The sequence below is a fragment of the Orcinus orca genome, chromosome 17 (genome assembly GCF_937001465.1).
Source record: "Orcinus orca chromosome 17, mOrcOrc1.1, whole genome shotgun sequence".
In the NCBI taxonomy this organism is placed as follows: domain Eukaryota; kingdom Metazoa; phylum Chordata; class Mammalia; order Artiodactyla; family Delphinidae; genus Orcinus; species Orcinus orca.
The window spans coordinates 12,339,477-12,366,742 of NC_064575.1; the positions used below are offsets into that span (position 1 = coordinate 12,339,477).

Below are 27,266 nucleotides of genomic sequence, written 5' to 3' on the forward strand. Positions count from 1 at the left end.
CAGAATTAGGCAGACTTAACCACCCAAATGTGGCAAGAGCTACACTAATGTAGGCCTCCCTTGGTCCATGGGCATCGATGAGTAGAAGAAATCATTGCCCTGTGATGACAGCCTAAGAGGAAGGAGAAAGGGACTGGGTTACATGTGCGCAGCTGTTTCTCCCAAACTGACCAACTGGATTAAAACACTCATCTCTTTCAGGAGTTGGACAGAATAAGGTAGTGGAGAAGGTCTAGAATGTTACAGTATATGTTGAAGTAGTAGAGTATAAATCTCCCCTTTTAACAGCAATAATCAAATATTTCCCATTCTGCTTTTTAGACCTCACTAAAGGTGATAATATTTCAAACATAGGTATGTAGAAGCAAACACTGCAGTACAAGAGCCCCATGATCTGGCTTTGCTCACATAGGTCTTAAAAGGAAAAAAATGAGAGATTTGCTTGCAACCCACAGCCAGTCTATGTGGGCACAAAGGTTGACTGCTTCTTCTTACTGCATTCCTAGAAATGATAGATAGAAATGATAGCAGAGTGACCGCTGATCATAATTTAATATCATTGTAATAATTTGAATGTGGCATCATTAAAAGAACTGCAATTTGATAATATTTTAGATAAATGGAATTAGATGTCTATAATATCATTTTCTTGTTTTAAAAAACTCTTTTTAACATATATGTAATATTTACTTTCAGTTCCTTCAGGAATTAGCGACAATTTCAGGTGTCTCCTCTCTTTGACTTCCAGCTCGTACTGGAAGTTTACAGCAATACTTGCCAATGTCTTTGCATCACAAATTGTTCCTCCTGGGACTTACAATTTGCTCAAGCTCTGTTTGTTGATGAGTCTAGTACAGACAAGTGACCGTAACAAGGAACTGGAAGATTGCCTGGATCTTTTAATTATAACAAGTGATATTCTACTCGTAGACAGGTAAAATATATGACATTATGAATTGGTCACAGATTTGCATACATCTTTTCCATGAGCATTATTACAAGACAAATATTTGGAATTTATCTGAGCAGTATAAATATTTAAATAAACTTTTATCAATGAAGTTCAAAACTTTTTAAAACATGAATTGAGAAATGGGATATTTGCTTTCAACATTTTGAGAATCTAACCACTCGAAGTTTCAACTTGTTTCCCCACTCAGACCTTTTTAAATAAATGGCTCCTTTGCAGGCTTCCTTGTCCTCCATTCCCTAGATCAGTGTTCTGCTTTTGTACTTTGTTTTCACTTCAAAATAATCTCCCCGCTAGAGCTAACAAGCTGTTTTCTTCTTTTTCTTCAAGATTCCATTCAATAGTATTGATTCACTGTGCCCAAATAAGGCTGTTAAAAGTGCCAAAATTACTGTTTTGGGGGTGTCACTCTAACCTTGGAGTAAGCCTCTACTCAGCATATTGGGGCTCCCCACTAGCAAGTACCCTTTTTAAAAAGTTACTTACATGTGCAAAAAGCTAGGAATAAGCTTCATATATTAAAATCATGTATATGCAAATATAAAGCAAAAACAAATTTATAGAATGAATTTTAAATTAAAAAAATAAAATCCAAATTAGCTCTAACTTAAGTGGACAGATGATGTTTTGCTAAAATTAAAATTAAATCACAATGTAAGTATAGTGCTAACTGCTACAGATTGCACCAATTTAATCTTACACTAATGAGCATGAGAATATTTGTTTCCTAACAGCCTCACCAACACTGGGTATTATCAAACTTTAAAATTTTGCCATTTGATGGATGGAAAGTGGTATTTTATTTTAATTTGCATTTCTTTAACTAGAAGTAAGTTTTAGCATCATTTAGAATTTGTTAAACACTTTTTATTATTTTTCTATGAACTCCTTGACCATTGTCCATTTTTTAAATTAAGTTGTTTATTTTTTACTGATTTGTGATACCTCTTGTAAATTAAAGCCTTTGTCTCTTTTTCTGTTTGTCATTAATCTTTTCCTGTGGTATTTGGGGCTGTATGAGAGATTTGGTGTTTTGTTTTGTTTTTTAGGTAAAATTTACATAAATAAAGTGAAGTAATCAGATCTTAGGTATACAATTCGATGAGTCTTGACAGATGACACACACTCCTATAGCCATCACCTCAATAAGATATGGAACATTTCCATTTTCCTTTACCTTGGAAAGGTCCTTCATTCTCTCTTCCAATTAGTTCCTATCTCCACGGGTGATTTCTGTCACCATAGGTTAATCTTCCTGTTCTTGAACTTCGTATAACTAGGATCATACAGTGCACGCTCTTTTGGGTCTAGCTTCTTTCGCTTAACTTGTTTTTTGTTTTTTGTTTTGTGATACGCGGGCCTCTCACTGTTGTGGCCTCTCCCGTTGCGGAGCACAGGCTCCGGACGCGCAGGCTCAGCGGCCATGGCTCACGGGCCCAGCCGCTCCGCGGCATGTGGGATCTTCCCGGACCAGGGCACGAACCGGCGTCCCCTGCATCGGCAGGCGGACTCTCAACCACTGTGCCACCAGGGAAGCCCCGCTTAACATGTTTTTGAGATTGGCCCTGTTGTGTGTATCAGAAGTTCATTGTTTTTATTGATGAGTAGTGTTCCATTATATGAATATACCAGAATTTGTTTATTTGTTCTCCTCGTGGTAGACATTTGGGTTTTGCATGTTTTGTTTTGTTTTTTTTCATTATTAAAGCAAAGTCCTAGGACAGGGCATGGCACACAGAAGATGATCAATTGCTATTTGATGAATGAATCAATGAATGGATTTGTGGGGGTTTTTTGGCTGCGTTTTGGGTCTTCATTGCTGCGCATGGGCTCTCTCTAGTTGCAGCAAGCAGGGGCTACTCTTAGTTGTGGTGTGCGGGCTTCTCATTGCAGTGGCCTCTCTTGTTGCAGAGCATGGGTTCCAGTAGTTGTGCCCATGGGCTCAGTAGTTGTGGCTCGCAGGCTCCAGAGTCCAGGCTCAGTAGTTGTGGCGCACGGGCTTAGTTGCTCCAAGGCATGTGGGATCTTCCTGGACCAGGGCTTGAACCCATGTCCCCTGCATTGGCAGGCGGATTCTTAACCACTGTGCCACCAGGGAAGCCCTGGGTTTTGCATGTTTTGACTATATAAGTAAGGCTGCTATAAACATCTCTTGTATAAGTCTTTTTGTAGACTTAGGTTTTTATTATCTTGGGTAAATACCTAGGAGTGGAATTATTGCGTCATAAGGTAGGTTTATATAACTTTATGAGAAACTGCCAAACAGTTTTTTAAAGTGGTTTTACAATTTTACATTCCTAACAATGAGTTAAGGTTCCAGTTGTTTCTATCCTCACCAACATCCAGTGTGGTCAGTCTTTCTCAATTTAGCCATTCTAGTATATGTGAAATGGTGTCTCACTACAGTTCTAAGTTGCATTTCCTTGATGACTACTGATTCAAGCTCTTTTTCATGTGCTTATTAGTTACTCATGTATCTCCTTTTCTGAAGTGTCAGGTCCTTTGTTCACTTTTAAATGGGGCTCTTCCAGATGCACATCCATTGTCACATATGTATCATGAAATTTTTCTCCCAGTCTAAAGCTTGAGTTATTTTCTTAAAGATATCTTTGATGAGCACTCCTTTTAGTTTAGGTTATTATTTTCTTTTATGTTTAGTGTTTTCTGGGTTCTGTTTAAGAAATCTTTGTCTACCCCAAGGTCATGAAAATATTCTTTTATGTTTTCTTCTAGAAGTATTTGTTTTTACATTGGTCTGTTTTCTATTACAAGTCAATTTTTGTATGTGATTCAAGGTAGGAGCCAAGATTAATATTTTTCCTATGCATTTATCTAATTTTTCCATACCATTTGTTTAAAAGACTTTCCTTTCCCCATTGAATTGCTTTGCTACCAATGTTGCAAATTAGTTGAACTGGTTATAAACAGTGGTTACAAACTGGTTATAAACAATTTTAGGTGTAAAATTTAACTGGGTATATATCTATTTAAACGTTCTTTTCTGTTATTTTGACCTTTATGTCTATAATTATGCCTCACATTCTTGATTATTATAGCTCTATATTAAGTTTTGAATCAGGTAGTGCAACTTTATTCTTCATTTTTAAGATTTGTTTGCACTATTTTAGGTCGTTTACATTTTCTTATAAAGTTTAGAATCGCTTCCCTGGTGGCACAGTGGTTGAGAGTCTGCGTGCCGATGCAGGGGACACAGGTTCGTGCCCCGGTCTGGGAAGATCCCACATGCCGCGGAGCGGCTGGGCCCATGAGCCATGGCCGCTGAGCCTGCGCGTCCGGAGCCTGTGCTCCGCAACGGGAGAGGCCACAACGCGTACCGTAAAAAAAAAAAAGAAAAAAAGTTTAGAATCTATATGTTAATACCAGCCTCCATCCCCATCACCCCAAAAGAGCCTTTAAGGATTTTGATGGAACTGTATTTAACTTATAAATCAATTTGGGAAGAATTTACATCTTAACAATGTTGAGTCTTCCAATCTGTGAATATGGTATATATCTCCATTTATTTAAATCTTAATTTCTTTCAGCAATGTTTTGTAAAGGTCATGCACATAATTTTTTTTTTTTTTTTTTTTTTTGCGGTACGCGGGCCTCTCACCGCTGTGGCCTCTCCCGTTGCGGAGCACAGGCTCCGGACGCGCAGGCTCAGCGGCCATGGCTCACGGGCCCAGCCGCTCCGCGGCACGTGGGATCCTCCCGGACCGGGGCACGAACCCGTGTCCCCTCAGGCGGACTCTCAACCACTGCGCCACCAGGGAAGCCCCATGCACATAATTTAAGTTGATTTCTAAGTATTTGGTATTTTTGATGCTATGAAAAATGGTAGTGTTTTATTAATTTTATTTTTCAAATATTTGCTGTGAGTATATAGAGATACAATTGATTTTTGTATTTGGATCTTTTACTCTGTGACCTTGTATCAGTAGTTCAAAAAATTCCTCAGCTGATTCCAATGATTAGCCAAGTTTGAGGCCCATTGTTCTATATAACTAGGTTCTCAGCCTGACTGCATGTTAGAATCATCTGGGATAATATTAAAAAAAAATTTATGGGGCTTCCCTGGTGGCGCAGTGGTTAAGAATCTGCCTGCCAATGCAGGGGACACGGCTTCGAGCCCTGGTCTGGGAAGATCCCACATGCCGCGGAGCAACAGAGCCCGTGCGCTACAACTACTGAGCCTGCGCTCTAGAGCCTGCGAGCCACAACTACTGAGCCCGCGGTTCTCAACAAGAGAAGCCACGACAATGAGAAGCCCACGCACCACAACGAAGCGTGGCCCCCACTCACCGCAACTAGAGAAACCCCATGTGCAGCAACGAAGACCCAACACAGCCAAAAATAAATAAATTTATTAAAAAAAATTATGACTGTGGCTCACCCCTAGAGATTCTAATTTACATCGTTTGGGATGGGGCTTGGCATTAGAATTTTTAAAAAACCCCAGGCAATTTTTTTTTGTTAAAAAGTATAATTGACATGCAATATCATGTTTGTGTACATCATAGTGATTCAATATTTATATACATTTCAAAATGGTCACCACAATGTCTAGTTACCATCTGTCACCATACAAAGTTATTACAATATTATTGACCATATTCTCTATGCTGTACCTTACATCCTCGTGACATTTATTTTATAACTAGAAGTTTGTACCTCTTAATCCCTTTTACTTATTTCACTTTCCCAATCCCCCTCCCCTCTGGCAACAACAAGTTTGTTTTCTATATCTATTCTGTCTTGTTTTGTTTGTTCTTTTTTTTTAGATTCCACATATAAGTGAAATCGTATATAACAATTATCTTTTTCTATCTGACTTACTTTACTTAGCATAATACCCTCTAGGCCCATCCATGTTGTCACAAATGTCAAGATATCATACTTTTTATTGCTGAATAATATTCCATTATATATATACCACATCTTCTTTATCAATTCATCTATTCATAGACACTTAGCTTGTTTCCATATCTTGGCTATTGTAAATAATGCTGCAATGAACATAGGAGAACATATATCTTTTCTAATTAGTGTTTTTGTTTTCTTTGGATTAATACCCAGGAGTGGGATTGCTGGATCATATGGTAACTCTATTTTTAGTTTTTTGAGGAACCTCCTTACTGTTTTCCACAGTGGCTGCAACAATTTACATTCCCACCAACACTGTATAAGTAGTCCCTTTTCTCCACATTCTTGCCAACGCTTGGGTTGTTTTTTGTTGTTTTTTTTGTCTTTTTGATAACAGCCATTCTGACAGGTGTGATGTGATATCTCATCATGGTGTTGGTTTGCATTCCCCTGATGAGTAGTGATTTGACCGTCTTTTCATGTGCCTGTTGGTTCCCCAGGTAATTTTAATGTGAGCTAGGGTTGAGAACCACTGCTCTATAGGCTTACAAATTTTCTTTCTAAATCTTACTCACCCATATTGTATATCTTCAAATTAGCATCTAAATTCTTTGGAATGACACATACACTAGACATTTTATAGCATCTACCTATCCACATTTAAGAGATACTGCTTCACCCTCTTTGTACCATGTTTCTACTCATCATAGTAGATTGCACCAGCAAGCTATGATTTCTGTGGCAAGGATTTAAAAGCTAAGCTAAGATAATCATATTCCTTTCTTATAATTTAAATTTGAGAAATGAAGAGGTTGAGGCAATTGGCAAAGAGATTAGAAAGCAAAAGGATGTATCAAGAGTTATCTTGATACATAGGTAACAGGGGTAGTCATGATGAACTATTGGCAAGCCTAAATGCAAAAATTTTGAATAAACGAAAGAAAGCAATTCATAAAAAAAGGAAGTCGCCGTTCAAATGTCATTTCTCTATAGCTTTCTCTGACTTCCATCCAGGAGGAAATAATGATCTTTTATGGATGTCCTCATGACATTATGTTAGTACTTATCATATCGTGTTTTAGTTTTTTGTTTACATCTCTCTAGGCTGTGAGCTTTCCAAGTTAAGGACCAAATCTCATATATATATATATATATAGTTAATAACCTGAGACAATACATAGCAAAGACAAATTCTTTTTTTTTTAATTAATTAATTATTTTTTGCTGCATTGGGTCTTTGTTGCTGCGTGTGGGCTTTCTCTAGTTGCAGCAAGCAAGGGCTACTCTTCGTTGCAGTGAGCGAGGGCTACTTTTCATTGCGGTGCATGGGCTTCTCATTGGGGTGGCTTCTCTTGTTGTGGAGCACAGGCTCTAGGCGTGTGGGCTTCAGTAGTTGTGGCATGCGGGCTCAGTAGTTGTGGCTCACAGGCTCTAGAGCACAGGATCAGTAGTTGTGGCATACAGGCTTAGTTGCTCCGTGGCATGTGGGATCCTCCCAGATCAGGGCTCGAACCCGTGTCCCCTGCATTGGCAGGAGGATTCTTAACCACTGCACCACCAGGGAAGTCCTACATATACGTTTTTATCCATAACACTAGTGCTCAATAGACATTGAATCAAATTAAATCTAATTGTATAGCTATTATACATTATGACTTCTGAAAATCAAATATTAAATAAGTAATATGTGTAATGAATAATGAATAAGTAATGAATAATTTATTTTTTCCCTTAGGCTTTTGAATTTTAGTATAAACCTTGTGCCCCGTGGTATACGTCATCCAGTCTCTACTGAAATTTTTCCTACTCTATCCAGGAATAAGTATGGAACTGGAGCAGTTAGCATTCAAGGTGGCAGTGCTTTGCTAGCTAAAGGTGGTATCTGCTTTATAGGAGACTTGGCTTCACACAAAAAAGATAAGCTTGAACAGCTTCAATCAGGTAAACAGTATTTTTTCAAATTAATTTTCACCTGTTTAACTTATAGTCTTATCAGTGTCAAGGGGTTACTTAACAATTAAGATTGTATTGTACACTTTTTAGGAATAGAGAAATTATATTAAATGGCATTTCTCATTTTACCTTTATAAATAAAAACAGAGGAATTTAATGTGCAAATGCATTATTTTAGGCTTTGCTCTCAGTTGTGCTAACACATGAGTTTGTATTAGACCAGATTTATTTCCTTTTCTTGTCTTATTGCATTAGCTAGGACTTCCAATATGATGTTGAAAAACAGTGTCTTGCTCCTGATCTTAACAGGAAAGTTTCACGTTTCTCACCATTGAGTATGATGTTAGCTGTAGGTTTTTTGTAGAAGTTCTCTTGCAAGTTGAAGGAATTTCGCTCTATTCTTAATCTACTAAGAGTTTTTTAATAATGCATTGGTGCTGAATTTTATCAAGTGCTTTGTCTACACCTATTGATATGATAATGTGATTTTTCAATCACATATTGAAAAATGTGATATGCCTGTTGATAAATGAATGCCTGTTGATATTATGGATTACATTAATTAATTTTCAAATGTTGAACCAGCTTTGCACACCTAACATAAACCCTACCTGGCTGTGGTGTATAATTCTTTTTATACATTGTTGGACTTGATTTGCTGTTATTTTGTTGAGGATTTTTGCCTGTATATTCACAAGAGATATTGGTCTGTAGTTTTCCTATAATATCTTTTGTCTGGTTTTAGTATTAGGATAATGCTGCTTGGGCCAGATTTATAACTAACAAGGATATGGACAGATAAGTATCGGGCCAAGAGAAGTTAGGGCCTTACACTCTTAGCATACCGGCAAGAATGTGCAGCAATACTCAGGGCACATAGTATATTGCCTCTCCCTATAAGAGAATGCAGAAATAGACCCACACTAGTATGCTTACTTGATTTTTTTTAAATTTATGTATTTAATTTATTTATTTTTGGCTGTGTTGGGTCTTTGTTGCTGTGCGTGGGCTTTCTCTTGTAGCGGCGAGCAGGGGCTACTCTTTGTTGCGGTGCAAAGCCTTCTCATTGTGGTGGATTCTCTCATTGCGGAGCACAGGTTCTAGGTGTGCGGGCTCAGTAGTTGTGGCTCGTGGGCTCTAGAGCACAGGCTCAGTAGTTATGGCTCGCGGGCTCTAGAGCGCAGGCTCAGTTGCGGCTCACGGGCTTAGTTGCTCTGCGGCATGTGGGATCTTCCCGGACCAGGGCTCAAAGCCGTGTCTCCTGCATTGGCAGGCGGATTCTTAACCACTGCGCCACCAGGGAAGCCCTGCTTACTTGATTTTTGACCACAGCATCAAAGCAAGAAAATGGACAAAGGAAAGTTTTTTCAACAAATGATAGTGGAACATCTGGCTATATATATGGAAAAAATTAATATTGGCTCATACCTCACAACTGTATACAATAATTAATTAAAGATGGATCATAAACCTAAATGTAAAAACTAAAATTATATAGTTACTAGAAGAAAATATGGGAAATCTTCATGACCTTATGGTAGGCAAAGATTTTTTAGACAAAACCCAGAAAGCAATAAACAGAAAATAATTGATGAATTGGACTTCATCAAAACTAAAAAGTTATACACATCAAAAAGGCCATTGAAAAAGTGAATAGGCAAGCAAAGAAAAAGAAAATAATTGCAATACATATATTTGACATAGGACATATACCTAGAACATAGAAACAATTCTAACAAGTCAGTAATTTGAAAAACAAAGAACCAGACAGCCTACAGAATGGGAGAAAATATTTGCAAAGGATGTGACTGACAAGGCTTAATCTCCAAAATATACTACAAACAGCTCATACAACTCAACAACAAAAAAACAAACAATCCAATCAAAAAATGGGCTGAAAACCTCAATAGACATTTCTCCAAAGAAGACATACATGGTCAACAGGCACATGGAAAGATGCTCAACATCACTAATTATTAGAAAAATGCAAATCAAAACTACAATGAGATACCGCCTCACACCAGTCAGAATGGCCATCATTAAAAAGTCTACAAATAACAAATGCTGGAGAGGGTGTGGAAAAAACGGAACCCTCCTACAGAGTTGGTGGGAATGTAAGTTGGTGCAGCCACTATGGAAAACAGTATGGAGGTTCCTCAAAAAACTAAAAATAGAGTTGCCGTATGGTCCAGCAATCCCACTCCTGGGCATATATCCAGACAAAATTATAATTCAAAAAGATATTTGCACCCCTATGTTCATAGCAGCACTGTTCACAATAGCCAAGACATGGAAACAGCCTAAATGTCCCTTGACGGATGTATGGATAAAGAAGATGTACTTTGTCAATACTACTCAGCCATAAAAAAGAATGAAATAATGCCATTTGCAGCAACAGGGATGGATCTAGAGATTGTCATACTAAGGGAAGTAAGGCAGACAGAGAAAGACAAATATTATATGATATCATTTATATGTGGAATCTAAAGTATGATACAAACGAACTTACCTACAGAACAGAAACAGACTCATAGACATAGAGATAAACCATAATGCAAAAGAATATAAAAAAGAACGTATATTTATGTATATATTTCTGTACAGCAGAAATTAACACAACATTGTAAATCAAACATTCTTCAACTTAAAAACACATACACACAAAGGACCCAGCAAAAAAATGGTCTAAAGACTTAGTGACTTCACAAAGGAATGTATACAAAATGACAAATAAGTGCATGAAATAGTGCTTAATATCATTAGTTGGATATTGGGGAAATGAAAAATAAACCACAATGAGATACCACTACTTACACATACTAGCAGGTGCTGCTTCATGGGTGGGGAATAAGTATAGCTCCCCCTAGAAGAGCCTGGCACTTGGTTAAAACTCTACTGTCACCATCTTCAAATTTTAAATGATTTTAGGGCTTCCCTGGTGGCTCAATGGTTAAGAATCCGCCTGCCAATGCAGGGGACACGGGTTCGAGCCCTGGTCCAGGAAGATCCCACATGCCACGTAGCAACTAAGCCCGTGTGTCACAACTACTGAGCCTGCGCTCTAGAGCCCATGAGCCACAACTGCTGAAGCCCGCGCACCTAGAGCCCGTGCTCCGCAACAAGAGAAGCCACCACAATGAGAAGCCCGTGCACCCCAACGAAGAGTAGTCCCCACTCGCCGCACCTAGAGAAAGCCCGCGCACAGCAATGAAGACCCAACACAGTCAAAAATAAATAAATAAATAAATTTTTATAAAAAGAAAATTTTAATGATTTTATCTTTGAAGTTGTTTTGTAAGGAAGACAGTGGAACTTCAACGTGAGCAGAGGGGATACATCCATGCCTGTGTCCACCATGCCTTGCTGCCCTATTTGCGATCACTATGAGGCTTGTTAACACAATTTGTAATCAGTTTGATTCTTGCTGGACTCTCATGCATTGTGACTACACTGCAATTCAGTGCCCATGTTCCATTTCAAAACATCTTCCGCTGAGTGAGATGGGGAGCTGATAGCCCCAAGGAGGCCAAGCTTTCCATTTGAATCAGACTTGCTTCTGTAATAGGCAGTTGCATTCTAAGAAACACAAATGACCGAGGAACCCCATCATATCCTTTCTTACTTGGCTACTTCCCTGTATTTGCCAACCTCTTACACTGAAAATGATAATATAGGAGGGAACGGAAAGATAGGGCAACCCGTTGTTCCTTTTCCTTTTAGTCCTTCCTTACTCATCTGTAGAGAGTGCTGGTGAAATGTGTGAATATCAAGAAACAAATTAAAAACAGTTTTGTGCAAAATAAAAATATTTCCCCTGTTCTGATAAGAACAAAAATACATAACTGTGTATTAATACTGCCTACAAAATACTAATGATGCTGCATATGAGTTAAATGCTCAAATATTTGTATTTAAGACTGGAATTGTACAACATAAATGGTAAAATTTGTGTCAATAATTTAAAATTTTAGTATTAGACTGATAGCTACTTCTATTACATTTTCTGGTAATAGCTTTATTGAAGTATAACTTGCACACCATAAAATTCACCCACCTAAAATGTACAGTTCAGTGGCTTTTTGAATATTCACAGAGTTGTACAACCATCACCACTCTCTGTTATACTTTCAGAACATTTTCATTACCCCAAAGGAAACCCTGTACTCATTAGCAGTCACCCCCCATGCCCCCTCTCCCCAGAGTTCCCGGAAACCTAATCTGCTTTCTGTCTCTATGGATTTGCCTGTTCTGGACATTTCATATAAATGGAATCATACAATTTGTGGTCTTTTATTACTGGCTTCTTTCACTTAGCATAATGTTTTTGAGGTTCATCCATGTTGTAGCATGTATCACTTCATTCCTTTTTTAAAAAATATTGATAAAATACACAATGTAAAATTGACCATTTTAACCATTTTCCAATGTACAGTTCAGTGGCATTAAGTACATTCACAATGTTACACAATCATCACCACTATCCATTTCTAGAACTTTTTCATAATCCCCAACAGAAAGTCTGTACTCATTAAACAATAACTCTCTATTCCCCCCTATCTCTAGCCCCTGGAAACCTCTATTTGACTTTCTGTCTCTATGAATTTGCCTCTTCACAGAATCTCATTCCTTTTTATGGCTGAATAATATTCCAATATATATAAGGGATTATATATATATATATAATCACTTAAAAAATCATTCATCTGTTAATGGACCCTTGGGTTTTTTCTACCTTTTGGCTATTACAATGCTGCTGTGAACATTGGTGTAAAAGTATCTGTTTAAGTGCCTGCTTTCAACTCTTTTGCATATACACCTATAAGTGGAATTGCTGGATCATGTGGTAATTCTATGTTTAACTTTATGAGGATCCACCAAACTGCTTTCCACAGTGGCCACACCATTTTACATTCCCACCAGTAATGCACAAAGGTTCTGATCTCTCCACATCACCCCTATTACATTTTATAAGTAATAAAATATTCTTAAAAGAAAAAGCTTTATATAAAAAAAAACATTTTCCCCTGCTTTTTGAATAAGAGGCCCATATTTTCATTTTACATTGGACCCTACAAATTATGTGGCTGGCCCTGGCTACTGGAATGACAAAAATTAAAAAGACCGACAACAACGGATGTTACCAAGGATGTAGAGAAGTTGGAGTTCTCATATATTGTTGATGAGAGTATAGAATAGTACAACCATTTTGCAAACTGCTCTGGCAGTTTCTATATAGTTAAATATATATTTACCTTATGATCCAAAAGAAAAATAAACATGTATACAAAAAACTCTTATCGTGAACGGAGAGAAGACTAATTTGAGAAATATTTGGGAGATAGCATCCTAGGAATAGAAATGACTCCATAGATTGAATGCTTATAAGGGATAAGGGGAAGATAGAAAGGAGAATGGGATGTTTCCACATTTTTTGTTTGGGTTTTAAGTGGATCAGTGGTGATTCTCCTAATTGTGAGTAATGCACAAGAGCCATTTGAGGAGGAGAAATGATGAATTTGGTTTCTCACATGTTGAATTTGAGATATATTTTCTCCTAGTCACTCCTACTTAGATGGCCCACTTTCTATTATTTGTTTTGGCACATAAAAGAACATTGTTGGGGACTTCCCTGGCAGTCCAGTAGTTAAGACTCCACGCTCCCAATGCAGGGGGCGTGGGTTCGATCCCTGGGCAGGGAACTAAGGTCCCACATGCCGCATGACACAGCCAAAAAAAACAAAACAAAACAAAACAAAAAAAACCCCAGAACATTGTTTAATTTCAGCCTCCCTTGTAAGCCTGCACTACCTGCACTATGTGACCATTCTCCTTACTCTCTGCCTATTCCTCCCAGTTCACGATTCTAGCTACATACTTTGGACTGATGATACTCATCGTCAGGGGACACATAAACATTCAAATGTTTTTCTTTCCTTCTTTTTTATGGCAGATCCTCTAATTTAGCCATATCTTGCAAAACAATCAAATTTACTTGTGTTTTTACTATCCAAATTTAGACTGTAAAATTCTGTATAATAATATTTATTAATTTATAGACATATAGACCAAAGTGAACTTAAATAACAAATGGATAATGTCTTTTGACTTAGCTGTGGAAAGTAGAAGCATCACAGTATACATCTCGGGAAAGAAGTTTGGGGATGATATGGATCAGCAAATGACTTTTCCAGTTCAGTGCAGTTTTTGGTCTTTTGTTGATATGGATTCATCTTCAAGAAGAAATGTACAGAAAACCAATACTCTAATTGGTCAGATGGTAAAGTATATGTGTATCTTATTGTTAGAGTGTTGTTCAGGGAATTTAGTCACAGATTTTAATCTTAATGTTTTTATTGTTCTTAATGTTTTATTATTATTTCTGTGCTTAATTTCTATACTTAATTGGGTACTAGAACTAAATAATGACACAGTTGTTTGAAAATTTTCAGTTTTTAGTCATGCAAAGCAGGTGTCTGCTCACTAGAAATTATTATTTGAATAGGTAGTGGGAGAGGCTTTAATGAATAATGTGTAAGAAGATACTCAGTAAAAAGCATTTTAGAAAAATTTATTATCAGTAAGTTCCCATGCTATTTGGGAATCACTTTAAATAATAATTAATAATAACAAATAATAAAATAATTATTACAATTATAGTTTCATAATTTAATTAATATTATAATAATATAATTCTAATAATTTAAATAATAATTCTAAATAATAGTTAATTAGAAGTGTTTATAAAAATGCCAGTGTTTAATATTTGCCTTTTACATTTTTGTTTGATGTAGGATTGCAGTTTGATTCCAGCTAATCTCATAGAGGCATTTGGATTATTGATTAACTGCAATGAGTCATCTCCTTGCCACCCACTTCTTCCTACTGTGCAACATACTTTAAAGAAAGCCATTGATCCTGAAGGGCTGCTTTATGTAGCTTCTAAACAGTTCACAACTGAAGATTTTGAAAAGGTAAAAGTATGTGCTAATGTTTCTCAATGTAAATAAAACTCCCTTTGAACATTTAATTTTCCTTATTTAGAATTCTTTTATTCTAATTTGCTTCCAGCTTTTAAGCATTTTAAGGACATTGTATAGAAAAAATTTAGGTTTATAATTAAACTAGAAACTGTAAGGACATAGGGACTTCCCTGGCCGTCCAGTGGGTAAGACTCCATGCTCCCAGTGCAGGGGGCCCGGGTTCAACCCCTGGTCGGGGAATTAGATCCCACATGCATGCTGCAACTAAGACCCAGTGCAACCAAAATAATAAATAAATAAATATTTTTTAAAAACTATAAGGACATAGATATTAAAACATTGAGTTTATTCTTTGAACCACTGAGCAAATCACCTAGCTTAAAGCATTTCCATGGAAAGATTCAAAATAGAATATTTCTATAAAACATTATGTTGAGAGGCTTTATAAGTATACAGCTTTCTACATTTTACAGACTATTCAAAGGGAAACTTTATATGAATGCCTGCAGAGTTCTGACTATAGGGGATATCTCTCATGACTCACAAACCCATTTATTTTAATGTCCTGACCTGAAAACACGTGTGGTATGTTCAGAGAACATGAGAGTAGATGATGCAAATTTAGTAATGCTTCTCATAGCTATTAAAGGTAGTCAGGTATTTACAAGTGAAGCCCTTTTATTATTAACTATTCAGAAATCTGTCCACAGTAGAGTTAAAGTATCTGTGTAGGATAGCTAAAAGGCATGGAATGTTGGGAAGTGGGAATCCATGGGTCATTAAATTTTTTGTTCATACCTGCCTTCCTTGTAGCCCAAATTGCATGGATAAAAGGTTGAAAGGTGAGGTGGATTTAAAAATGAAATATAAGCATAATTTATTCACATAAATTAGAACAGAAAAAGAATAATATTTTTGATAAGGTCTTTTTGTTTGTTTTAGTATATAAAAAAAAGTAGTCTCTAGGAATTGGGATACTACATAATATAGACACGCTAGTGACCTGGAGAAATTTTTCCCCAGTTTTTCCCTGAAAGACAAACAAAAAAAAATCTATGGATTTATTAGTCAAGCATTTACTGAATACTTTATATATTTGAGCCTCTTTCTGTTCTTTTATATTCTCTAAGAAATGTACATTTTTCTTCCTTAAATAGTTTATTATTTAATTGAGATATGAAACAATTAGGGACAACTTAAGTGCTAAGCTGGGTGGTGCTGACTATAAGTATTTCATGAATTCAGAAAGAAAGATATCAAGTAGAATGCAAGAGTTAGGAAGACTTCAGGAGGCGGTGAGATTTTAGTTGGGCCTTAAGAAAAGGTAAGATTTAGATGACAGGAAGGATGGGCATTCAAAAAATAAAAATAGGAGCAAAGACATAAAGTAGAGATGAGTATAAATGGAAAACTGTGAGAAAACCTGCCCGACTGGAGCAAAAATTGTATTATGAAGTCATCAAGGTAGGTAGTTCTTGCAGAAGTTGACAACTGGAGGCTAATGCTAACTCCCAGTGCTGCACTCTCAGTAGCAGGGACAACGGGTCCTTTACTGAAAGGGGATATAGATGGCATATCACTGTGCCCCCATAGCATAAAATCTAGAGAGAGCTACCAATGTTATTAATAGTTTTATTATTATCCAGTTCTGAAGGCCTGGAGGGAATTGTGGAGTATAAGGAGAATAAAGACAGGACATATCCAACCCAGGACATATCCAGATCTTTTTAAAAGGTTATATTTAAAATATAGATATTGGGACTTACCTGGTGGTGCAGTGGTTAAGAATCCGCCTGCCAATGCAGGGGACATGGGTTTGAGCCCTGGTCTGGGGAGATCCCACATGCCACGGAGCAACTAAGCCCGTGCACCACAACTACTGAGCCTGTGCTCTAGAGCCCATGAGCCACAACTACTGAGCCTGTGTACCACAGCTACTGAAGTCCACACGCCTAGAGCCAGTGCTCCGCAACAAGAGAAGCCACCGCCATGAGAAGCCCGCCCACCGCAACGAAGAGTAGCCCCTGCTCGCTGCTACTAGAGAAAGCCCGCACACAGCAACGAAGACCCAACGCAGCCAAAACTAAATAAAAATTTATAAAATATAGATATAATAGTTAATAGCAACATTTTATTATGGGTGATTTTTCCTTTTGGTTCTATGACTCGACAAACCAGAAAACAACACAGATGGTGAAAAGTCTGGAAATGATGTCATAGAATAAGGACTTAAGGAACTAGGAATCACTCAGAAAGAAAAAAGCACAAACCTCAGAGAAAACAGTGATAATCATTAAGTTGAAGACTTATTCTCTACCCAAAATCTTACTGAATCTCTAAGACCTACCTTCATAGTAGTTAACACAGTACATTTCTAGTGTTTGGTTGTGTTCTTTAAAAGGAAGGGAAGGAAGGAGGGCATGCAGCTCTAGGGCCAATGAGAGATAGTCTGATGGAAGTAAACTGTCAGAGAATTAAGGCTATTCAAAGGGAAATGAGATTCTGAGGGAAGCTCTCTCCCACTAAAAGGCTGTAAGTGAGCCTTTGTTCCACTGGAAGCAAAGATTTGATCGTCATTCAAGTACATTGCACAGAATATTTCTGTACTAAAAGGGAGGAAGAGATTATTCTGGGTAAACTGTGATATTCTTTATAAGACTATGATTTAAAGTGCTCAGTGACTTTGGGATGGCCCCAGATATTTAATCAATTTTGTTGTAAACAAAATATGCAAACTTTAAAAAAAATGACAGTATACTTTGGATTTTTGTAATATAGGTTCTATAATAAAGTTTGAATCTCTTAAATTTTCACACTTTCAATTTAGCTGCTTGCTTTTGCAAAGAATTTGAATGTTGATTTCAGCTTGGAGGCAGAAAGAATGATTCATGGCTATTACCTAGCAAGTCGCAGAATCAGAACAGATTCTATATGTGGATCAAAGCTGTCAGCATCTGCATTAAAATATTTGTAGGTATTCAATTTTAAAACCATTATTGACCTTTAAATGATGTGTTTTATTAACTGTCTCACTTGTTTTTTTTGTTTGTTTGTTTGATTGCTGGTTGGTTGGTTTATAATATACCTTGTTCCAAAAGAATTTAAGGTGACAATAATTCCTTCTGTTGTAGTATTGCATCATTTGAACCTCCAGCAGTTTGTTTTCACTAAATTAATTTTTATTGGATACCCTGTATCAGATATGTCTGAGAAAAATGCACTGAATTCAAGTGAAAATGACTGTTTTTTAAAATGGGGCTGTTTACATTCTAGATATTTTGTAGTTGAACCTAGAAAAAAAGTTAAGTATATTGTTCCTTGTACTCTTATTATTTTTTAAGTGTTAACATCTGTAACACCTTTTTAAATTTTTAATTTATTTTAATTATTTATTTATTTGGTTGCACCAGGTTTTAGCTGTGGCAGGCGGGCTCCTTAGTTGAAGCTCATGGGCTCCTTAGTTGTGGCATGCATATGGGACCTAGTTCCCTCACCAGGGATCAAACCGGGGTCCCCTGCATAGAGAGCTCAGAGTCTTAACCACTTTGCCACCAGGGAAGTCCCCTGTTCCTTGTACTTTTAAATACTTTAGTACACTCATGTATTATTGTTCCTTGAAAGGTTTTTTTTAAACTAATTTTTATTGTAAAAGTAAAGTACAGACATACTGAAAGAAAAGTCTAAAATAATGAGTAAAGTGCCCTGCTAACCCTACCTATTACTATTCCACTCCCTAGAGATAATCACTGGCAAGAGTTTTTGTGTATCCTTCCAGATATTATTCATTCAAATACTAGCATATACAAATATGTAATTTAAATATGTGATGTATATCAAATACATATTTTATTTGACTATGTTATATATTTTAGATGAATATGTTATTTAAATATATTATATAAAAATATTTTTATAATATATAAATCGGTATATACCTATATGGATAGATATTCTCTTTTTGCCCAAATGGAATCATGCAGGTATACATATCATGATGTCATACTATCAGCGCATAAAGAATTACCTCATACTGTTTTAATAGCTGCATTACAGTTTTACTATGTTGTCATATGGCTGTACCATAATTTAAACAGCCCCCTGTTGATAGACCATTACTTCATTTAATATAGATTAACGTATAATCTCAACCAAATTATGAAGTAGGACCAGGGGTAAAATAATCCATTAAATAAATAAATAAATATCTTTTTATGACTGCAATACAAAATAAGACAAGTGAAGGACTGATAGGATGTGACAAGTATAGGACTATAAGAGATAAATATGTTCAGTTAATTTCTCCAACTGTATATTTATCTTCATAGAGCTAAAAAATTGCTAAAGATAGGGCAAGGAAGAAATTAATTGTGACGTTTTAAAATGGTAAACAGAATTGTATAATGCTTTCCATTTTCTGCAGTAATATTTCAAATATTCAATACTCAAAGCTTAAAAGGTTTGAAAGTGCTATTTTCTCATAATGCTTTTTCTCTATAGTAAAAAGATATTTTTTATTTAAACTCACATAGCCTCAGTTTACATTTGACTATACTGATCCAAGAATAAAGCAGAGTTAATTTTAATATGACAACTCTACTTTTTCCTATTTTAGAAATAAACATTAGAGATGCAGATGGGTTTTATGAAATAGCAAAGTAAATGAAGCACTACTCAGAAGAGTCATAAACCTTGACTTTTTCTCCTCCTTCTATAGACAGGTACCTAATAACACCAGCCTTGCTTTTCTAGAGAAGTGGAGCTGAACAATGCTCTTTTCTTTCCTTGAAAGGCTGTATTCATATTCTGTCCTGGTCAACAATTTTAGAAGAAGCTTGGGTGAGGACATCAGGAACATGATAATCAAATTTGTAAATAAACAACTCTGGAGAGATCTTCACAGGCTCAAATTATGATTTTAGTCTAGCAAGAAGAAAATTAATAGGACAAATGTAATGTCTTTTTTTTTTTTTTTTACTTTTGGCCTTGCTGTGCGTTTGTTGCAGTGTGCGGGCTTCTCTAGTTGCAGCTCAAAGACTCTGGAGCATGCGGGCTCAGTAGTTGAGGCATGCAGGCTTAGTTGTGGTATGTGGGACCTTAGTTCCCTGATCAGGAATTGAACCCGGACCCCCTGCATTGGGAGTGTGGAGTCTTAACCACTGGACCACCAGGGAAGTCCCTGTAATGTCTTTAATTAGGTCCCAACCTCCCTGGTATAAGTGTGAATACATTGGAAAGGGGTGATCTGGCTTAATATGAAGAAGATTTGAGATTTCATTATTTTTACATATAATATGAGTAAGCAAGGTAATATGGCTGTAAATAATACTGTGATTTGGGGTTGTAGTAATAGAACATAGTATCAAGAGTGAGAAGATGCTAATTCTGCCCCACCTGTACCCTGCTGATCAAATCACACCTGTAGCACTGTACTGAAAAGGAATATTAACCAAATCTGGTCACAAGGAGAATAGCCAAGATGACAAGGGGCTTGAAAATTATGTCACATGACATATTAAAAGAACTAGGAGGAACTTTCCTGGCAGTCCAGTGGTTATGACTCCGCGCTTCCAAAGCAGGGGGCACGGGATCCATCCCTGGTTGGGGGAACCAAGATCATATGCTGCGTGGTGCAGCCCCCGCACCAAAAAAAAAAAAAAAGAACTAGGAATATTTATTTTGGAGAAAATAAAGCATGGAGCAACTAGAAAAGCTGTCTTTGAATATTTGAAGAGCTGTCACATTTAAGAAGTATTAGACTTGTTTTGTAATCCCAGAAGACAAAACAGGGACCAGTTGGTATACATTGCAGTGAAACCAATTTCAGCTTACATTTATATAATCTTTGTGGGTGAGTCCCAAAATTTTCAAATACCTTATTTGAAATCACAATAACCCTATTAATTATTATTATCCCCATTTTATAGCAGAGCTTCAAAAAATCTCAGAAGTTAAATGCTTCATACAAACTCACACAGCTAGTAAATTCTAGAGACATAACCCAGGTTTTCTGATTCCCACATCCAGCAATCATTCAAGTACATTAAAGCTAGCTTAAAAATAAAAAATAAAGGAATGGATTGCCTCATGATTCCTAGTGAATCCTAGGTGAAGTTCAAAAGGGACCGAATAATAAGTAGCCTGGGACGTTGTAGAGAAAATTCAGTTACATGATGGGATTTGAAATTTGCTGTCTAAAATGTCTTCCAACACTGAAATTTCAAGATTCTATGAGGACTTCAAATGGATTAAGAACTAGGAGAAAATACAAAGGATGTGTCTGTAAGAGATATTTAGTTAGGTTAATTTTTCCAACTGTGTATTTAACTGAACAGAACTTGGGGAGCGCAGGGTGTAGAATAATAAAGAAAAGCCAGGATAGAAACCAATTCTTTGATAATAAGTCAGGATACTTCCTTGTTCTGCAACAGTCTATTCAACTTGGTAGGAAAAAATGCTTTGAAAAGAAAATAAAATTTTTTAAAAATAAGAATATGCTGATATTTAAGGTGTGGCTTCTGCTCACACATATCTTGGTTTGTTCCTGCCAAAATATATATTATCTTTATAATATCAACATATTTTGATTGGCATCAGTTTTCTTTTTTAGAGTTTCCCTATCTGAAGCCCATGCTCGACTGAACCTAAGGAATAAAGTGCTTAAAGAAGATGTACTTATTGCAGCCTTATTATTTGAAACATCTCTAACATTGAAATATGGTAATCTATTAAGTTATTAGTGATCACTACAAATAATTATATTTAAACTTGAATATTCTTAATCCGGTAAATTAAGATGTTACATATATTTTAAACAATATTTTAAAGAATAATAAATTTCTACCACGTAAGTCCTGTTTGAATTTAAACATTTAGTAATTATTTACAGGTAGTATCATTATCTGGTATCAAGTTCCTAATTGTGCATGATTGTTTCTATGCTTGAACTTTTGCATTGCTTAGAGAATTCTGAAAAAAAAGTATGACACATGAAATGATTTAAAATTTATCTTCCTTTTAAAATAGCATGCAACATTTAATTGTCAAGCAATCCCCCAGAGTGGAGTTAGACACATAGCCAAAGAAAATGTGATCATCTTGCATCACCACCTTCTCTCAATTGCTAGTTATAATACTGTGACTATAGCATTTAATTATTTGAAATCAAAGGAGCTTATCATGGTTTTGCTAATAAAAACATAAAGGGGCTCTTAAAGGTAAGAGTAAAGAGAATTATCCTCACAAAGTTCTTTTTGAATTATATGAGACATTAATTTCGATGAGATTTACGATCCTTCAAACCAAACTTTGGTTCTGCTAACCTAAAACAATAAAACAGCCAGTTATTTTATCAGCAAAACAGTTTTATTCAGGAACAGGAAAGAATTGCAATTCAGGACATTGCAACTATGGTAAATCACATGCAAGTCTGGTAAAGCAAAGAAGAAACTCTTCTGTAGAGCAGAAGTGGAGTTGGGAGGGTTGTTATAACAAAGTCCATTGGAGGAAACTGGGAGTTCCAAGTATAGTGGCTTTTCATTGGCTGCGTTGTGGCAGTCTCTCTTTAGTGGCGCTATTGCCGGGCAAGGAGAAAATCTTTCTTCCTCCTGCTGGTGGTAGTAAAGTAGTGTGCAAAAACCAATAGTTACCTCCTGCTGGAGATGCAGGGTATGTCTCTTCCTGTTGAGATCTGTATTGATGTTGAGAGGAACATGCATGAGAGCTCCCCCTTCTGGCCTCCTGACTCTATTTTAGTGAGATTTTTACTTTATTTCAGTTCCAACCCTGGGAGTGAAAGGATGTATTAACACTGACTTTCCTGTATGTGTATGTTTAGTGTTTAAATTTGCTTCAAATTCAATTTATTTTGTAATAACTTTTCACAGAGATCCACTAGAACATTAGAACTTTGTTCTATAATTATCTAAATCAAGAATTCTTAACCTAGGATCCATGGATACTGAGAGAGTCCTAGGGGCTTGTGAATCCCTAAATTATATGAAAATTTGTATATGCATGTGCTTTCTACCTTTTTTGCTTAGGGAGAGGAATCATAAGTTTTTCTTATTTAGTTTTATTTTTTTATACAGCAGGTTCTTATTAGTTACCCATTTTATACATACTAGTGTGTACATGTCAATCCCAATCTCCCAGTTCATCCCACCACCACCACCCCTGCCACTTTCCCCCAATCATAAGTTTTTTGAAGTATGTTTTAGAGTTTCATAACCCCCAGAAAAGGTTACTTATCATCCTGAATTAGTTTTACCTACCAAAAGAGAAAATCGCTTGTTCTCAACCAATATTAAATAAGAAGGATAGGAATTTTTGTGTTTAACTTGCTTTATCTTTATCTTCTTATTCTATATTTTAAAATATACTTGATAAAATCTAAGACATTATTTTACATACCATGCTGCCAATTTTACATACCATGCTGCCAATTTTACTGTGACATGCTATCACCATCAAAATTGTTAAGATACAACTAGATTTCAGTAAGAAGACAAAAATGTGTGTCTTTGAACTTAGAAACTGTGGTATTATAATATTAAGGACTCCTGTGACTGAATATGGCTATTTTCACTTGATAACTATTTTGTCAGGACTTTCTTGAAGCATATAAGAAAGATTTTGTTGAGAGAAATAAAACTATATGAAGTTTTTATTCCTTTAGTTACTTTTTGTTTTCATAATAAGTTGCAGTTAGGTATATTCTTTTTCAAGTCTTAGCAAAACAATGTTAAGAGCTCCTTAAATTTTACTTTAAACATAGCAAGAAAATAATCCCTACTCAGGGACATTTTTCTTGGATGCAAAAACCAATAGTTACATTTATGAACTAGATTTAGGAGTTGGGCGGTGGGGAGAGGGAAGAATTAAGGAAACTCTCAGGTTTCTGCCTTGAGCAACTGAGTGGATCATGGTGCCATTTACCAGGACTAGGAAGAAAGAGAAAAAGGTTTGGGCTGGGGCGGGGATCAAATTATAGATATAAGTTTGAGACATCCTGCAGAGATATCAATAGACAGATATAATAATCTGGAGTTTAGAAGAGAGTTCTAACCTAGAAATACAATTTAGGGATCATCAGCACAGAGATGGTACTCAAAGCCATGGAATGGATGAAATCACAGAGAGAGAGACTATACGGAGAACCCCAGGACTGCCTTTGAAGAATTCCAATACTTAGAAATGGAGTTGAGGAGGAGGAACTAACAAATGAGACCGAGAAGCAGTTGTATTATAGAAGCCAAGAAAGAGAGTGTTTCAAGAAAGGAGTGTAGTGGTCAACTGTATCATGTGTTGCGAGTTTGAATAAGATTAGATTTGGCCATCTAGAGGTTGTAGGTGGTCGTGATTAGAGCTATTTCAATGGAGTGGGGATTCAGGTGGGGTAGGAAGTGAAGATATGGAGACAGCACATATAGACAACTTTGAGAAGTTTGACTATGAAGATGAGGAAAGAAATAGGGTATTAGCTGGAGAAGGATGCGTGTTCCAGGAAGGGATTTTTTTTTTAAGATAGAAGATAATAGCTCATATGATGTGCAGTAGAAAGTAAACTAATGAAACTACAGAAAGAGGGGAAGATCAAAGGTGTAAAGTCCTTAAAAAGGTGAGAGGGGATGGGATCCAGAGCACATGTGAAGGTAAAGGCCTCTTATAGAAGAGTCACTTCATTTTATAGGAGGGAAAACAATGGATACAGAATCAGGTAGGTCTGTAGATTTGGTCTTTTACTCTCCACAAGGTCAACAAGGTCATCAGCTAAAAATGAAAGGTTTGAGGAGAAAAGAATGGAATGTAATAGTCATTGCGGGGTGGGGTGTGGGGGGGGGGGAAGAAGAGCAAATGTGTTGGAGAAACTCAACAGGGTTGTCAGGCAGTGCAACTGACCATCTCAGGTTTCTGTGATTCATTTAAAGTGAAACCAAGCAATGCCAATTATGTGTTTTTCTGCCTAGCAGCCTGAATGCAGGCACAAGGTAAATGGTTGGGTTCATGCAGAGTTGAGGTTTTGATAGATGAGTGTGGCAGTGTTGCAGAGGGGGCAAGGGAGTGTGGGGACTGGCAAGGGAGGGACTCAAATTGGCTAAAAGAGGGAAGTGAATTGAAGGAAGCAGATTGGAGGTCTCTGAGATAGAAGACCTGGAAGCATAGGAGGTAGCATAGAGAAGAGGGACATTTGAACTCATGGTTTTGAAGTAAGTTTCTGGAGATATTGGTTTCCTCTGATTCTGGGAATGTGTGGTGGAGGTAGAGGGAAAAGGTCAGGACACTTGGAGATTGGCAGTTAAATGGGTCATTCACATGGAAATCGCTGAATGGCAGGTATTAGGGAACAGAGGAAGATTGTGAGCCAAGTACTGAGAGCTGATTGTTGACTTCACTGTGGAAGGGGAAAGGATGATAAAGCCCAGGTGGCACTGGGCATCAAAGGAAGAAAGATTTTTAACAAGAGGAAAGAACGGTCTGGAAGCCGCAAAGGTGCAGCAATTTAGGCACTGACTCTTTCTTGTGACACTAAGGTATGTGGGGTGTTTGAGAGCCACAAGGAAAGCAGTGTTCTCAAGGGACAGCAAGGTTTCAGGTAAGGTAAAGCAGTACAGGGAGCAGTCACAGAAGTCTGAGGCTACTTGTGTTTACTAATGACGGACAGCTCTAGGAAGGTAGGCACTGTCTGCTTGGCCAGCAGTTGTACTCCCAGCCAGTTACATTTAGATACTCATTTAGTGAATCAATGAAATAGAATTTAAGAGCTTAACTTCTGCAATATGAGTCAAAGGTTTTGTTTTGTTTTGTTTTTTCAATTGTGGTAAAATAGACATAAAATTTACCTTCTTAACCATTTTTAAGTATACAGTTTATTGGTGTAAGGGACATTCACACCAACTCCATAACCTTTTCATTTTCCCAAACTGAAACTCCATACCCATTAAACAATAACTCTCTATTCTCCCCTTCCCCCAGCTCCTGGCAAGCACTATTCTACTTTCTGTCTGTCTGGACTTGACTTCTCTAGGTACCTCATCTAAGTGGAATCATATGTTTGTCCTATTTTGTCTGGCTAATTTCAAATAGTATAATGTCCTTAAGGTTCATCCACATTGTAGCATGCATTAGAATTTCGTTTCTAAGATTGAAGAATATTCCATTGTCTCTCTCTCTATATATATATATACCACATATATATATATATATAATATATATATATATTATATATATATATATATATATATTAACCACATTTTGTTAATCTCTTCACCCATCAATGGACACTTAGGTTGCTTCTGCCTTTGGCTATTGTGAATAATGCTGCTAATGAACATGAGTGTGCAAATATCTCTTTGAGACCTTGCTTTCAATTCTTTTGGGTATATACCCAGAAGTCAAATTGCAGGATCTGTAATTCTGTTTAATTTTCTGATGAACTGCCATACTGTTTTCCTTAGGGGTTGCACCATTTTACATTTCCACTAACAGTGCACAAGGGTTCCAATTTCTCCACATCCTTGCCAAGACTTGGTACTTTCTTCTGTTTTATTTTGGTTTTGATAGTAGCCATTCTTATTGGTGTGAAGTGGTATCTCATTGTGGTTTTCATTTGCATTTTTCTAATGATTACTGATGTTGAGTATCTTTTCATGTACTTATTGGCCATTTGTGTATCTTCTTTGGTGAAATGTCTATTCAAGTCTTTTGCCCATTTTTTAATCAGGCTGTTTTCTTGTTCAGTTGTAGACCCCCTATCTGATACATGGCTTGCAAATATTTTCTCCCATTCTGTGAGTTGCCTTTTCACTTTGTTGATTGTAACTTTTGATGCACAAAAGTTTTTAATTTTGATGTGGCCTATTTTATCTATTCTCTTCATTGCCAATGCTTTTGGTGTTATATCATAGAAAACATTGCCAAATTCAATGTCATAAAGCATTTCCCCAGTGTGTTTTTCTAAGAGTTTTATAGTCTTAGTTCTTACATGTAGGTCTTTGATTCACTGAGCTAATTTTTATAATGTAAGGTAAGGAACCAACTTCATTCTTTTGCACATGGATATCACTTTCACAGCACCATTTGTTGGAAAGACCATCTTTTCCCCATTGAATGGTCTTGACACCCTTGTCAAAAATCATTTAAATATATATGCAAGGTTATTTCTCTTCTATTCCATAGATTTATCTTTTTATTGTTTCTCTACCTTCCAATACCTTCTCTCCTTACTTCTTCCACCTCCTCACATCACTATTCAGCTTCAGAACACTAATGGCTATTTCAATGGATGACAAATTTCTAGTTTCCAAACTTTAAAATTTAAATATCAATGTTTCTTCCATTGGCCCTGGTACCAGTTTGTGCATTTACTGAAACTGTTTCCTGGGTCTCAAAATTTTTTTTTAAATAATAGCTATTGAAATACTCTATTAGATAGATCAGAACTTAATTGTAAAACTTTCACTATTTTGTTGAAAATATGATTTCATATTTAGCATTTTTTC

General features: G+C 36.5%; 1 protein-coding gene across 1 annotated transcript in view; it reads left to right on the plus strand.

Moving 5' to 3' along the window:
* The window catches only part of MCMDC2 (minichromosome maintenance domain containing 2), a 47,666-nt gene that overhangs the window by 19,014 nt on the left and 1,386 nt on the right, over positions 1-27,266 (plus strand). Inside the window, exons 10-15 of the mRNA XM_049700438.1 lie at positions 697-934; positions 7,572-7,777; positions 13,900-14,066; positions 14,581-14,760; positions 17,597-17,739; positions 21,377-21,486. Of these exons, the coding sequence (XP_049556395.1) occupies positions 697-934; positions 7,572-7,777; positions 13,900-14,066; positions 14,581-14,760; positions 17,597-17,739; positions 21,377-21,486 (1,044 nt within the window). The remainder of the gene's footprint in view (positions 1-696; positions 935-7,571; positions 7,778-13,899; positions 14,067-14,580; positions 14,761-17,596; positions 17,740-21,376; positions 21,487-27,266) is intronic.